General features: G+C 37.3%; 1 protein-coding gene across 1 annotated transcript in view; it reads right to left on the reverse strand.

Moving 5' to 3' along the window:
* Nucleotides 1-1,287: 1,287 nt before the first annotated feature.
* LPCAT1 (lysophosphatidylcholine acyltransferase 1) overlaps nt 1,288-15,056 on the reverse strand; it is a 60,644-nt gene continuing 46,875 nt past the window's right edge. The window contains 3 exon segments of the mRNA XM_042868900.1: nt 1,288-1,533; nt 9,312-9,523; nt 12,491-12,629. Coding sequence (XP_042724834.1) covers nt 9,339-9,523; nt 12,491-12,629 — 324 coding nt within the window. The 3' untranslated portion in view covers nt 1,288-1,533; nt 9,312-9,338.

Consider the following 15,056-nt stretch of genomic DNA (forward strand, 5'->3'; position numbering starts at 1 on the left):
TGATCATGTAGGCCGTTTCTATGATTCTATGCACAGGAGCAAGAACCTGGAGCAGAGGAAAGCAGCGCTAGAACCGGGTGTTGTCTGGTGTGCAGCAGGGCAAGGGAGGCAGAGGTGTCAGGGAGCCTTCACCCTAAAGAGGCCTTGCACGCATCTTGTGCGTGTTTTGAGAAGAATGACAATCCCTTCCATTCTGTAATTAGCGTTTCCCATTCCTGCAGCATGCTCTGGAACTAATTTTAAAAATCATTATATAGTCTACATACAGATGATTAGAATCAATACATCATTTGCGTTTTAGAGCAGAAGATAAAGGAAAATGTATTAAGTTTAGAAATGGCTCAGGTGATGAAGATTTTCTTTAAGTACACGTGCTCCACTGCTGCATGACTGGCAGGAATTCACTGAAAGAAAAAATAAATTAGATTTTTTAATACAACATTAAAATATTTGATCCTTTTTCTCAGTCAGGCATTTGCTGTCATCCACAGCAGTTTACTCTTTCATGCAAACCACTGCATTACTAAGCTGACTCAAAACAGTCATTACTCAAAACCTGCATACACATCAATAAATTGAAATGTGACTAATTTTAAGAACTATCAACAAGTCTCCACCTGAAATCTTCACCTTATGAAGAATGTGTCATTACCGTTAAACTTCACCACTGTTTTATTCATTCTTAAAAAATGTTATATTAATTCGCCGTCTGTCTGCTGGATATCTCTGTAACTTTTCCCTTCTGCTAGGCACTTCTCACGTGTGCAATAAATGAAGTGTCACATCATGTATTGACTGTTTCCTGGGTAATTCAAATTAGCTACTTTTGTTTAATTAAGATACACTTGTTCTCCAGGCCTATAGAGCCCCTTTTCTTTTTTTTTTTTTCCCATCTTTCAGTGTTCTTATTTAAGGACACATGATAGAATTGGATTCAATGTACCTGTCATCTACAAGGTGAAGCAGAGTTAGAGGGGAAAACAACCAAAGACACACACAAAAAAACCCACCAGCGAAACCAAGTAACACACATCCAACTCTACAGAATGACCAACCCACCCACCACACCAAAAATCCTTGAGCCCCTGTATTTCGTGTCTGGTGTCAGGTAAACACCAGTCTCCTGCACACACACACACAGCCACATCAGTCATTGCATACATCAATAACGTGCACCTGAGCATGTATGAACTTGGTTTTATTCACACCTATGACTGCGTCCTTTATTATAAACCTTGTTGTGTGTCACAAACATGCGTAAGAAAAAATAATGCAAAGGAAACAGAACATTTTCTCCTTCATTTTTAATTTGGCTTCATGATGAAAATTCCATTTACAAGCCAGTAATAAGGAAAAGGTCCAGTCGGGCAGAACGAGCCATGATTGTACACTGCACATCAACACTTGGAGTGTATCATTTGGTTCCCTTCCAGTAAATCACAGGACTTACAGCACAGGTGAAGCTCCTACGTCATTGCTGTTTCGCTCAGTTAGTTCATCACACACCACAGTCCGTTTCAACCTACCAGACAACTAGCAAGAAAAAAAGAACGCTCAAGTTGAGGTATTTCCTTTAAGAACTTACTGATAGCGGTATTTCAGAGGTAATGTTAAACCATATAGTTTTAAGCATTGAAAAATGTACAAAACCAAGTTCGTTTTTAGAAAATATCATCCCTAGTCTTCCATGCATATTAATAAAAAATATAAAAATCAAATTTGTCGCACTGAAGCTATACTTCACATCCTGCAAAAAGTATCTGCATTTCTGAACTCACAAACCACAATCGTGTTCAGTACACTACTTGCTTTTGCTTCTCAGCTACAAAGTACAGTCAGTTCAGTGCAAAGACAGTCTATATACACAAACCTTCGGAGCCACAGGAGGGAAATGTACAGCACAAAAACGCAGTCAGGTTATTATTGTTACTGAGTAGCACTTTATATCGTTACAGATTTACACTGCATATCCAAGGCCTATAAGAAAAAGCTTGCAGCCAATATGCACATTGAAACAGAGCAAGTCTGCTTGAGCAGCCTTGAAGTCAGCAGAAGTTGTACCACTGATGGAACAAGCACCTTCTACCTTGCAAGCGAGTTCCTACAACACAAAACTTCCAGCTCTATCAGCACGGGTTTTCAACTAAAGGCATCCTCTTCATGGCAGTGTGTAACTTGAATTCAGTAACGTTAAGAGAAAATGGGATCATTTAAAAACTTTTTTTTTTTTTTTTTTTTTTTAACTTTTGCATTTAAATTCTCAAGTGTGTTCAGAAACATAGCAATACTTTAAAATGTGTCCTCAATGCAAGTCCAGCAATAATTCAGAGATGAAGAACTTCATTTTCTGAATTATTTCTCAGCTTGTTGCTACTGAATTTTATTCTTCCAAATGACGACAACAGAAAAAAGATGAACTTGTAGCTACGATCCAATTAGAAACATCTTGCACACCTGTGTTGGGATAGACGTTGGGAATTACAAAAGGGCTTAGAAAGTGGTCCCACTGAACAGATGCCAGATATTTTCAATACAATGCTGGGACATTGAAGTCATATAGCACAGAATAAAAACTTAGCAATGCTTAGTCTTGGTCCTCCTCCAGGATACAAAATCTATCACTTCTAAAGAGATTTACTTCAGACTTCTATTGCTAACATTAGTGGTTTATGCAGAGCTCTTAAAGCCCGTAGAGCAATTACAGAAAACAATATAAACAAATCACTAACACAAACTATATAGACAAGCAGCTGCAGTTGATTTGCTTTTTGTCTAAGTATATACAACTGCTAAGGAGAGATGTTTACTTTAAGGGATCATAATCCACCTTCTTAAAAATACAATTTCTTTTAGATGCTTACTTAAAAAACTGCTTTTGTAGTCTAAGGAAGTACAATAGTGGCTAAACTAAATTTCCTTCCAGAAACATAACAAATTTTAGCTTAAACTTTACTATAAAAGAAAACATAGGACAAAAATATATACTCAGGGCATACAAGATTTTACAAGTTTATTTCTTTAGCATTTCAACTACAAAATTGTCTTCATGCTGAGTAGCAAATAAAAGACATGTATTTGGATTCCCCCCATATGCATTCAAAGAATTAAACTACTGGATGAATTTCATTTTCAGTACCATGGTAGGATGAAAAGCGTCAGAGTTTCAGTTCTTTTCAGTATCCATGAGGAGAACTGGTTTACTGACATTTCTATACATACTGCATTCTGAACTTGGAATTAATCAGGCACACGCTAAGAGCGACAAAGTCAGAAGTCAATCCACATGAAGATGTCACTGTATTTTATTTCTGAATCTAATTCCTTAATGTTCATAGAAACACTAAGCATCTCAAACACAAACTTGCTTTCACCTGGACACATCTGCAGTGGTTAAAGTGTGAGAAAAGAAAAGGCAGACACGAGTTAAAGCAGTACAAGGGGCCTTAGTTTGGGGTAGTGTTACAAGAATACAGCTTCAATGTTCACCTGTGCCTTACTGGCCAGTAAAAGCAGTCTGTGAATGTCTGTTAAGATTAAGAGCAGTGAGGTCTCCCTCAGACTGCAGCCAACCTACAAAGAATGAGACAGCACAATTGACATCTAGAGATACAGAGACATAAATTCACCAGCTCAAGAGATGGAAAATATCCTTCTTTACTGTGGGAAAGGCCAACTGTACAGTGAGAGCTTTCCTGCTATGCCATACTTAATGACTTTACTACTTTCTGCTTCTGAAGCAGAAGTTCAGCCTGATTTTCCTAGAATGTATTCTTCGGCCCTGGAACGGCACTCTCAAGTAACACCTACTGATAATATCAAAATAGAATATTACAGAAGTCATTATGACTTGCTTCTTTTTTAGTCAAAATAAAAAAAGTGAAGCTTAATGCTACATCCAAGATACTGTACAACACCCTTCTCAAGATCTCCAAGCTAACCTCAAGTGAGCTGGGCTGTTCATACAGCCCCATACAAACATCTGCTCAGAAACAAGCAGCATAACAAATACATTGTTTAAAAAAAAAAAAAAAAGAAAAAGCTCTTACTCTCTCCAAATTAATAGAGCCAACACCCTCCGCACCCCCAAATTAATTGAAAGGAATAACTTTCATGCAACCTGTCCTGAAGTGATTCTGCTGTTTTATCTCCACTGTTAGAGACCTCTTCACCAGTTACACCAGTTAGCTTGCACAGGAAAACTATACTATGCCACTTTGCAAAAGAACACAGAATGAGCAGCCTCTGCCATTATGTAAATAGCAAAATTACTTTGCCAAAAGAGCCTGCAAGGCAATCTAGACAGTCAGCTGTTTCAAAAGGTCTCACTGTTTTTCACAGGAATGGTGAACCCTCCATTGAAAAAAGTCTTTTAAACCTGCTTTCTCAATATCACCCACTTTTATTTAGTCCCACTGCATATAATGAAGCACATCATAACATCTGAGGGCAAAATAAGCTATTTTCTACAAAACACCACACTCTCCCACTTATAAAACATAATAACATCTTGAAATAAACCTGAGTGGTTTCCTAGAGAAAGGAGCTGTCTTAACTTGACCATATGAGATGAAATACTTACAAATGCAAATCCAGGCATGCTCTCTTTGTGGCTGTATTCTCTGCATTTAAACTTCAGCATTAGATCACTTATGCCCATTTGGATCAGAGTGTTAGTGACTAACTTGTATACCTAGTTCACTGCCTTAGATATAGCACAGAATGACTGATCTTGTTCCTCTGAGGAGGTGCTGGAGGATTTTGCCTTTAAGGATGTCTTTCAAGGTTCCCATCACAGAGTACTTTTTTTCTGGCCTTCATTTAAAAAAAGAAAAGAAAAAAAAAAAAAGGAAGAATCACTTAAATATTGCTGGCTGTGCTGCTAGTGACTTGGACATTGCTTAGAAGAGGCTGCGGTACCTTCAGGACATCATGCTTTGACTGAGGAATGGCTGATTTAATTGCCAGCTGTATGAACATGTCCTGAAAAGCAAAATTACCCAAATGCCTATTTCAGTCTTCTGCTCATCTATGAGCCAGACCTTGAGGCTTCATTTGACTGCGGGATTGAACAAAGGCACAGATTATTAATTCTCACGTTCGTTTTCAAACTGTTGGACCTACTCTTCCTATTTTTATTTTAGGAAGGAGAACTAGCCATACAAGCTGAAGTTCAGACACCTGAAAATTAAAAAATCATCTGCAGGGCTTTGTTCACAGAGAACTTCTGTGTTTCACTGAGTCTAGGAGCCAAAGTTAAATTTCGCTAATGTGAACATAGCCAACATATTTGTAACATCTGGCCTTAATTACAGAACACTCCTGAAAGTGCTGCTAGAAAAAAAAACAGAGGTTTCAGATCAAGCAGAATGCAGTAGTTGAACGTAAAGGAAAATTAATCTGACTTGATCAGGTTTTTTTTGTTTGTTTTTAAATCCAAAATACATTTCCTTCCTAGTTCAAGAGCCAAATATATGCAAAGCTGTGCTTTTATAGTTTCTGACATCATAAGATGTACCAGCAGATGCTACTCAGGTCTGCAGCTTTTATTCTTTAAGTCCTTTCTCTATTTTTTTTTTATATATTTTTTTTCAATCAAAATACCGGTTTTGGAGGGTCAGTGAGCAGAATTAACATGAAAAGCCATACTTACCACATGAAAAAATTATATAGGAAGTTTTGTTCAGTGATAAAACACAGCCTGACAGAGGAATGCAGAAATTAAATAAAAACATCTTCAGAAAATGTATCAAATTCTGTAAGTGTTAAAGTGCAATAATCCCCTTCCCAGAAAAAACTTCATGAATAAAAACATTTTCCAAGCATCCCAACGTTTTAACAAGCTAACAGGTCTATGCAGTTTGCTTGAAAATATTAATAAACAGCTATGTACAAAACAACTATTTACTTCCTGTGGCTTTCTCTCTACAGAGATTGCATCACTTCCTTAATGCACACATCTCCTTTTCAAGTAAGCTTCATGACCTTCACATCAGGATTAGCAAACAGGCAGGGATCTGGTTACTTTTTTATCATAGTAAGAGGATTCTAGCTACATTGAAACATACATTGAAATACATAGTGTAAAATGGGTGCAAAATTAGGTCTACAAATAATTTCTCCTTTAGGCTCAGAATTTGCCTATAGTACCTTTTAACTGTATCTACTTACCACACTGCACTCATGAAAAATCTGCAATAGAACTCTGCCTTTCCATGGTAGAGACAGAGGCTTTGTAGCTCCTAAACTTTTGTTTCTATTTATACTTGTGTTTTTTTCTTTTCTTTTTAAATTATAATTGAAACAAACAAGTGAAGCAACGAAAAACAAAACACTTCTTAGATATCTTGGATTTCATTTTTTTCTGTGCTAAGTACATTCAAAGCACACAATATATTTGTGCAGCTATATCAGAATAACAAAGCCTTGACTGAGCATCTCTCATAGCATGCATAGAAATTTAGTCTGATGCAAGAGCTCTGCTGGCAAGGGATGGCAGTATTTCACAAAAGCAGCAAAATGCACATCAGACAAGTACCATGTCTTCACACCTCTGCTTTTTTTTTTTTTTTTAAATGAAGGATCACTTATGAAATTGTTATAAAATACACTGATGTATGTTTCCCTGACAATTTAAGGTTTGTAAAATCTGTAACACTTTAGTTGAAAGCACTTACATGTTATTGTCTGTTGAATGGGAAAGGAACCTTTCACTTCTACCCTTGTAGTTCAGCAAGCTACTGAGAGTGTCACGACCCAGCTGGCTCCACAGTTGGGCACCTTTTATGTGGAACTACTAAAACATTTAATAGGTGAATTTGATGGACAAATTGCAGTGAACAGTGTTGCAGCAATGCAATGCCCTGCAGATCTCAACCCACGAAGTCTGAGTTTATCCCTTACACTAACATGGATTTTCTGTCACTACAAGGCAGTCTAGCATTATACCTTGAATACTCTAGACACTAAAATCCCCTGGATACTCATTTTTTTAATTGACATTATCTGAAGTCTTAATGATGTTTTCATGCAGACTGACCAGGACTTCATGTCTTATTCATCTTATTTCTCTACCTAGATCAATCTCACAAAAGCAGGAACAAATGCAAGTCGTTACAGAAGCTGGTTGCTTGCTCACCAAGATGCTGTTCACCAGGTTTTTTCAACAGCAGCTCTGGATAGAGCTCATTGATGCAGTTCTCAGCGCATCTTCACCATCCTGTGCCTTATTTGTTGGCATCTATCACACGCTGCAGCACCCTTTCAACCCAAACACTCTGCAACAGCTTGGCTGCACTCATATGCAGTTATTTAACAGTTGTGATGAATGTAATATCTCTCTCACCAGAGAGAGACAAAGTTAACTCTTTGCCTTTTTAGAACCCCAAGCACCATACATAGAAGGCAGACGTGCTCATATTTACGCAGCTTTGGTCAGCTTGCTTTGTTGTTTTTTTCCAGATGTAGAAGGAGTAATTTTTTTTTTCCCCTGAGGCTTTTCTCACTAAAGCTGTCCATGGGATACTAAGCTTTTCTCCTTTTCAGAAAAGTGTGTCACAGAACCCTGTCTCACCCCCTGCACTTTGAAATTCTCCAGTTCCCAATCTCACATAACAAACTGTCTTAGAGACAGCCAGCTTGAGCCAAGCACTGTTAAAATCCTACAGAGGAGATGTGATATGCTCAGACTCTCCAGCTCATCTACCTTGCCTTAAATACTGACTAAAATACACAACATATAATTACAGAAAATAGTTCCCAGGAGATCTATCCCTACAACCTTCAGGTTATAATCAACAAAATCAACAATGCCTTTTCTTTCTGTCCTGTTTTCAAAGCTTCCAGTGAAGGAAGGCTCCTCATTCCACCCAGAATACCCACTCCACATCTTAACTAGAAGCACTAGAAGTAAAAACAGACAAAAGCATCAGGCAAAAGCAGACTTCCTTCTGCTGAAATCCCACCCTTCAAATCTAGTTTTGCATTAACATGTGGAAATCAACTCTCAGTGACAGTTTTCCAGTTACGAAATCCTCATATTCTAGTGCAGCCTGCAAAATTAGTCACATAAATGATTTGAAAATAGACGTAGTTTTTATTTAGAAGAAGAGCTGCCATCACAGTTCTCCTTCCTAGTCCTTCAAGCCTTTGGCTCATTTCCTCATCAGTGGAGCTATGTGGCTTTGCACTAATTTTAATTTCGGAGACCTTCAATGATAATTAAGGCATCTGGCTTTACAAAAGGAAATATAAGAAATGTTAGTACTAAATGTTTCTTTTTTCTTCCACCAATTCTAAACTTCTAATTCTAAATTTTAGACTTCATGTATATTATACACAGTATATCTAATATTGCTATAGATATTTAACTGGCATTCCTTGTTCCGTGCCTTGTTGCTAGATCCTGGAGTAACTGCAATCTTTTCAAATTTGTGTTCATACAATTAAGTTTTTATAGTATGTTCCATGATAAGTCATGTGTATGTAAGATGCAGTATCTGTATGTATGTATCTGTATGTATATAAGAAAAGACTTGCCTCAAAAGAAACCCTGATTCCTGATAAATATGATTGTGTAAACATCTGCCATGTAAATATTGGGTGGATATGAGTTGACTGTAAGACAAAAGCACAGTTTTATCATCTGTTTGCAAACAGCATGTGGCATGTCAGTTTGGGAAAAAATCGTGTTTAAAAGCATCTGGAAGGAGTCTTTCCTTTTCATTCTACCATGGAACAGACTGAAAGAAAAGAAATGTTGTCATTCAACGATAAAAAAAAACAGAAGTAATCCTCGAGTTTTTGCATGACTGTTTCTGAACTGTTCACTGGAACTAAAACAAAAGGGGCCAAAATGTGCTTGCCTTGCTCAGTGGCATAATCCCACTGAAAACTAGACTGACTATGCAAATATGAACAGCAAAATCTGGCCCCAAATAAACATCCCCATAACTAGGGAAAACACTAATCACCAAAGTGCACCGAACACCATAGTAACTACAGTTTCTTTATACATGCACAATTTGTGCAACACTTTGTACATGAAACTAGCCAGTGGAATATAAATAAGAGTGCTGCTTCCTTTTAAATATGAACATTAATAATGAAGCACATTCACATTTTTGCCTTTCAAAGTCCTTTTGGAAAAAACAAAAAAACAAACCTTCCCCAAGTAACCTGAAACATATCGTTAAATATAGCACACATGAATCAAAGAACAGTATTAAGGTAGAAGAACTTCCACACACAAAATTGGTATTTGCTATATAATTGGAGTGACTTATGAAAATTCCAAGAAAAGATAATCCTCTCACCAGGAGAGGAAGATAACAGTTGTAGTGTTAGTTCCATTTCTTCTGCAGGGGCTTGTTTTTATCTTCAGCATTTTCAGGGCTGAAGTCAGTACAGATACCATTTGGAGCAGAAAGAGATGAGGTCTCCAATCCACTCTCAGCTACCATCTGATCAGGATAGAGATAGTCTTCTGCAAAGTGTGGCTGCAATTCAGCAAATCTGTAGAAGTCATCTAGAAAAAAATGTTACACAGAATCAGTTCTCTGAAATAGAAGGACACTAAATTTGTGTACTTACAGGATAAAAATCACATGATGTCTTCAGAGAAAATAGCAGCAGTTAACATAACACTATTTCCATGGCACTCAGGTTCTCAGCAGTTTACCACGTCCCCAGAACTAAGATGCCACAAAGGGTTATCTTAAAACATTTCAAAGCTGAACTTAGCTTGCATGGTGAAGGGAAAAAACAGGCTCAGATTTGCATTAAAATGTATGAGGACATGCCCTGACATAGCATCTCACTGTTCACTGGGGGAAGGGAGGAAGCCCTCCAGCTGAGGAACAAAGAACAGCATGAGCAGTCACTTCTTGAAATCTGGAAAGTCTCTTGCAAGCATGCCCTTTAAAATACTTTGCCTTGTTAATTCTCTTCAACCCAAATGCAGCTATAATTGCTGCCTCCCACTTCCAAGATCTTAGCATTCCAAAGCTCTTAATATTTTAGAGAACGATATCATGAGATGACGATGCGTTCAGTTCTCAATTAAAATATCTATAATTCCATAATTTCAGGGTTTGTATTTTTATAAAACGATAGAAAGAGCAAGACTCACTCTCTCTGGAAGTAGAGGTGACTCCTTACTGCCAAGAATTTTTGTATTAAAAGCCCAGCATCGAAGCCTTGTCAGTGTGCCTTCATGACCGTTTGTTCAGACATCATTTAAACAAAAGATACCGTAGAGGAGCCAAGTCACAAGAAGCTATTTTATAATGTAAACTGACACTGGAGGAAGCCGGATATGAACACTGTCACTAAGTCACCCTGTCACCTACAGCATGTGGCAGGCAGCCCACTCGAATTCACTGTTGTTACTGGAAGAGCTTGTGACCACACAACACTGTGAGCTGCTTCCAGCACAGAGCAGATGGCAACTGAAGTCACCCTTAGGAGGAACGAAACTCAGTTTCCCCTGTGCCACAGGGTTGCTGTGGCAGAAAAAAACCTGTTATAGCTTTCTCTCTCCACCATCCTTGTGAGTGGAGTAAACTATCTATACTTAGCATTAAGTTCACACTGCACAAACTTCAAATCAAAGGTTTTTCTCCTGCCTTTATGATACAACCCCACTACTAACATTCCTGATGCAAGCTGTACGTTCACAAAATTCCTTTAGTTCCACTCCCTTCACCAACTCCTCACACTCTTGCAGAGAATACAAACATTTTCCTTCTCGTACATTGTCGGGACAAGGCCTTCAGGAGTATAACTTCCAAGCTTTCTCCCTCTTCTTCTTTGCTATTCATGTGCAACAGATCACATGTAAAGATGAGCATTCTCAAGCAAGGAAAGACATCAAATATCTATAGAAAAGGACTTTCAAGACAGAAATACAATACCAAAGTTTACCTTCATCTGTCAATTCTTTACCACAATAGGACGTTTATTCTTACTAATAAACTTTCGGATAAGATAGAAACTCTGTGCAACGTTTCCCAGCATTTTTCCCAGAAAAAGGCCCAAGCAAAATTTTGAGTGATATACACACCATCCCACTCTGCGTAGCCTCACAGTGGACTACTCTTGAACACAAGAAAAAAAAAAAGCTCTGACTCTCACTAAATGCTCCAGTGGTCACTGTTGTGGCTCAGTCGTCTAGATTTTCTTGTGATGTAAACATACTGTGATCTCTCAGGGGCACTGCAGATTTAAGAGCAACTGGGTACTGTCAAAGAATGACATTAAATACGAATTCCTTGATAACTCGCACAGACTGGTTTAAGTACACTTGTTTCAAAGTTAGCTTTTCCTCAGATAATTAGATATGCCAAAATTAGAGTTCTGCTGAGATAAGATGCTTAGATTCTCTGCTGTTATTTTTGGTGATGGGTGGGGAAGAAAAGTTGAGTCACCATTTCAATGAGCTGGGAGACAGGGAGCGACAGGCAGCAAAAGGGCAATAACAGGATATATGTGGAAATGCTGGGGAGATGACAGATGAGAAGTACAGAGAGAAAAGGGGTAGTACAGTGGGAATCAAGGAGGCACCAGATAAGAGAAGAAAGGGGAGATAAAGCAATGATAGTAATTTCAGTAAGTCTAAATAGTGCTGTAGTTGAAGTATTGCATACATCTCATATTTCAAACATAGGAAATACTAATGTAGAAACTGATTTACTAATATTGATGTTCTAATTAACATTTTTACGAATCAAATCCGCATGAATCATCTTGATGAAAAACCATTAGAACAGGGCCATATCATAAGCACTTCTATTTGAGATATGTGCTACACCTGCTATCAACAACTTATACTTGAATGATGCAACTAAATTTAGAACTTTGCTGTGTAAGAGGTGAAGAATCTGAAGTAATACACAAGTACTTTGAGACTCTCAGCATAATCTATTCACCCAGATCTCCCAATGTGGAAAAAAAAAAAAACAAAAACCAAAAACTTTCTTGCCTCCATATCACCTGCATTACAGATTATATATTCAGCAGCCTGTTCAATACCTCCTCACTTCCTCTGTATGAATGACTGACTTTCAAACAGGCTGAAAAATGATTGGAGAAGAAAATCTTATGCTTTCCTATATACTGAGAGGACAGAAATAATGAGGAACGTTTAAAAGACAAACACAATAGGACAGAGCTAACATTATTTTCTTAAACGTACATATTCACATGTATTGAAGTCACAGAAGATGCTAGAAGAGCCAGCATAGGCATTACCTGACAATGTAGAAGGAAAAAAACTTTGAAAATGTAAAGATAACACTGTATAAAAAGATGGAACTCAAATTTCTTTATTTTATTTTTTTAAATCTAAGTTTACTTTGTCTGGAATGCTTTTAGGATTATAAAACCGAGGCCACTAAAAAGACAAAGTCAAATTAAAATGTAACAGGTTTGTATATCAACTCAAATTCAGGCAACTTTAATATTATCACAGTTCAGATCCACTTTACATACTTACCATATGTAATCTTTCCTTTTTCTTCTTCATCTACAGCCCTAAAAAGATGTGTAACATTAATCTGCGACACACCCATAGCAGTCTTCAGAATATGAGCTAAATCTTCTTCTGTTATAGTACCATTTTCTGATTGGTATAGCTGTAAAACAAAACAGTAAGCTAAGTCATTCCAAAGCCGAATACTGTCTCCTATGAACACTGTAGTTCACCCATGTACATTTTCAAAGTAAAGTTTATTATATCCAGGAAAAGAATATGTTTATGTGACTGAACACTAGAATTTCAGTGATATTTTAGAGACAAGACAGTTTAACACTAAAATGTTTTCTAGATACACAACTATGATAAGGACCAGTTCATTGAGTTAGGCTTCCAAACTCCAAGCCAGCCTGTGGAAGCAGAAGATACACTTGGCTGGCCTAAGAATAAACCATTTCCCACTTGCTCAAATAAAAAACTCAAGAATCCGTTTATTAACGTTGAAATGATTAGATACCCACCTTGGCTATAGATAGCTACATCTAACTGGAGCTGTAGTAATCAGAACAATGCCACTGCAGTGATGAACCTATACTTTTTTGAAAATATTTCCTCAATTATTTAGAGAAGAATAATGTTTCTTCTCAAGTCCTGAAGCAGTTTGCTCACAGACAAAAACTCTACTACAGACAAATGGTAGTTAAAAATTAACGTTCCTATCCTCATTCTATCTTTTACATGTACAGTGCTCTGCCATGAAAAAAATAACCTGAGTATTTCATAGCATCTGTACCAAACTTCATTACATTTTTAGAAATATCTCATTTTGCTTGTTCAGTACAAACAAAAGCTTAAGACATCCTTGTCTAATTTTGAAGCATGACATGGCTGCAAATACTGAGCTATGTTAAAGAATGCTTTAGAAACTTTTAGTTTCTTTACAGCCATTAGGAACATGAAATCTTCATCAAGACAGCACACCACAATGGGATAAAAAACATTGAAGTTATGTGGAAAACAACATTCATACTCAAGTCAAGACTCTTGCCTTTTCCTCCCTACCATCCAATTTGCATGCTGTTTCACAAGCAGGAAGGACAAGACAAAAGTTGTTTAATTGCTGTGTTTTCCTAGATCAATTAATCAGAAGGTGATACTCGATAAAGCCCAGAAGTGCCACATTGGCAAGATTTACACCACTCTTTCACTTTCTTAACTAGAAATGGTGGATGCCCAGCACTTACACTGGATCGATGCTCTTGGAATTGATTGCCATAATCCCTAATTCTGCTTTTAATTGCCTACCACTTTAGATCTCTGGTGACTCAATAACCCCTATTTTTCAGCTTCTTCCATCATACACTAAACAGTCCCACTCTGAATATTTGCTCAGCTATCTCGTAAAATGCTTCACTCTTATCCCTAGGAATAAATGACAACCAAACATGACTGAAATAATGTCCAAAAGCCACATTCAAGTTTACACAAGTAAACACGGAGTATTCAAGCTTGTTCATTTTAGTAAGAGGACACAGATCACCAAACATCAAGTGATGCCACTACGTAAATGAAATACAATAAGCAAAGGCAGAGATCTGCTTTTGCCTCACAAGTAGCATTAAGTTATCCCCTCTGACAGCTGTGTAGGAAATAAATATTGTTGCAACTTCATCTTTTGTCATATTTGTTCAACACTGGCAAAAGGGTGATAGATAGACTAAGCATTCATAGGAGCTTTCATTTCTTTAGCAAAACACAGTTAAGTATAGAAAAAATTTGCTGAAGAACCTGAGAACAGTTACACTCAGAAAATAAGACTGCGGTGTAATACTGATACAATTGTAAGTTCTGCAGTCCATGCATTCACCAGTGATCAATTGTTAACTTTTTCCTGCTTTGGTAGCACTGAAGACACAGGTTCCCATAAGAGCAAGGCAATCAGAAAAGATAATCTAAATGCAGCAAAGCTTGAAATAGCAATATTAAAGAAATCAGTTAAAAAGTAAGAAGTTTCAGTATCAGACAAACCCACTGGGATGGCAAACATTAAGCACTGCTTCTGTTGGTTTCCCTAAAAGCTTGCATTAACTATCACTGCTGATGTGCAAACAAACCACTCAGGCTAGAACAAGATCAGGAAGACTTCTGAGAAGTCTAAAAGGTAGGCAAATAATTCAGAACATGAAGAAATGAAGGACTGAAAAAGAAACATTGCAAAGATTAAGAGGGAAAAATGAATCTTATCAAGAAGCTAAAGAGGAGGGGGAGCTCTCTCTATTAACACGTAGAACTGCAAGTTTTGATGATTTTTTTCTTAATTTGACAAAAAAGATTTGATTGAAAGATTTTACAAGCAGTAAGCATAACTCATTAGCCATTAGTTTCGAGTAATCAATACAAAAGACTTTGGCTCTAGTGTACTGAAAGACTTTACGAGCTCCACGTAACAATGCCACTCTACAGACTCCCCTCATTTTACTAAACAAAGTTGCAGTTTGCTCCCTCTGAATACATACTCCTTATCCTCCTTTCTATTAATGCTAATTACATTTCAAATCAAGTATTTAAAAGGCGTTTGGAAAAAAGT

The sequence above is a fragment of the Lagopus leucura genome, unplaced genomic scaffold, assembly GCF_019238085.1.
Source record: "Lagopus leucura isolate 7727_CA_CO unplaced genomic scaffold, USGS_WTPT01 Super-Scaffold_100002, whole genome shotgun sequence".
Taxonomy (NCBI): Eukaryota; Metazoa; Chordata; class Aves; order Galliformes; family Phasianidae; genus Lagopus; species Lagopus leucura.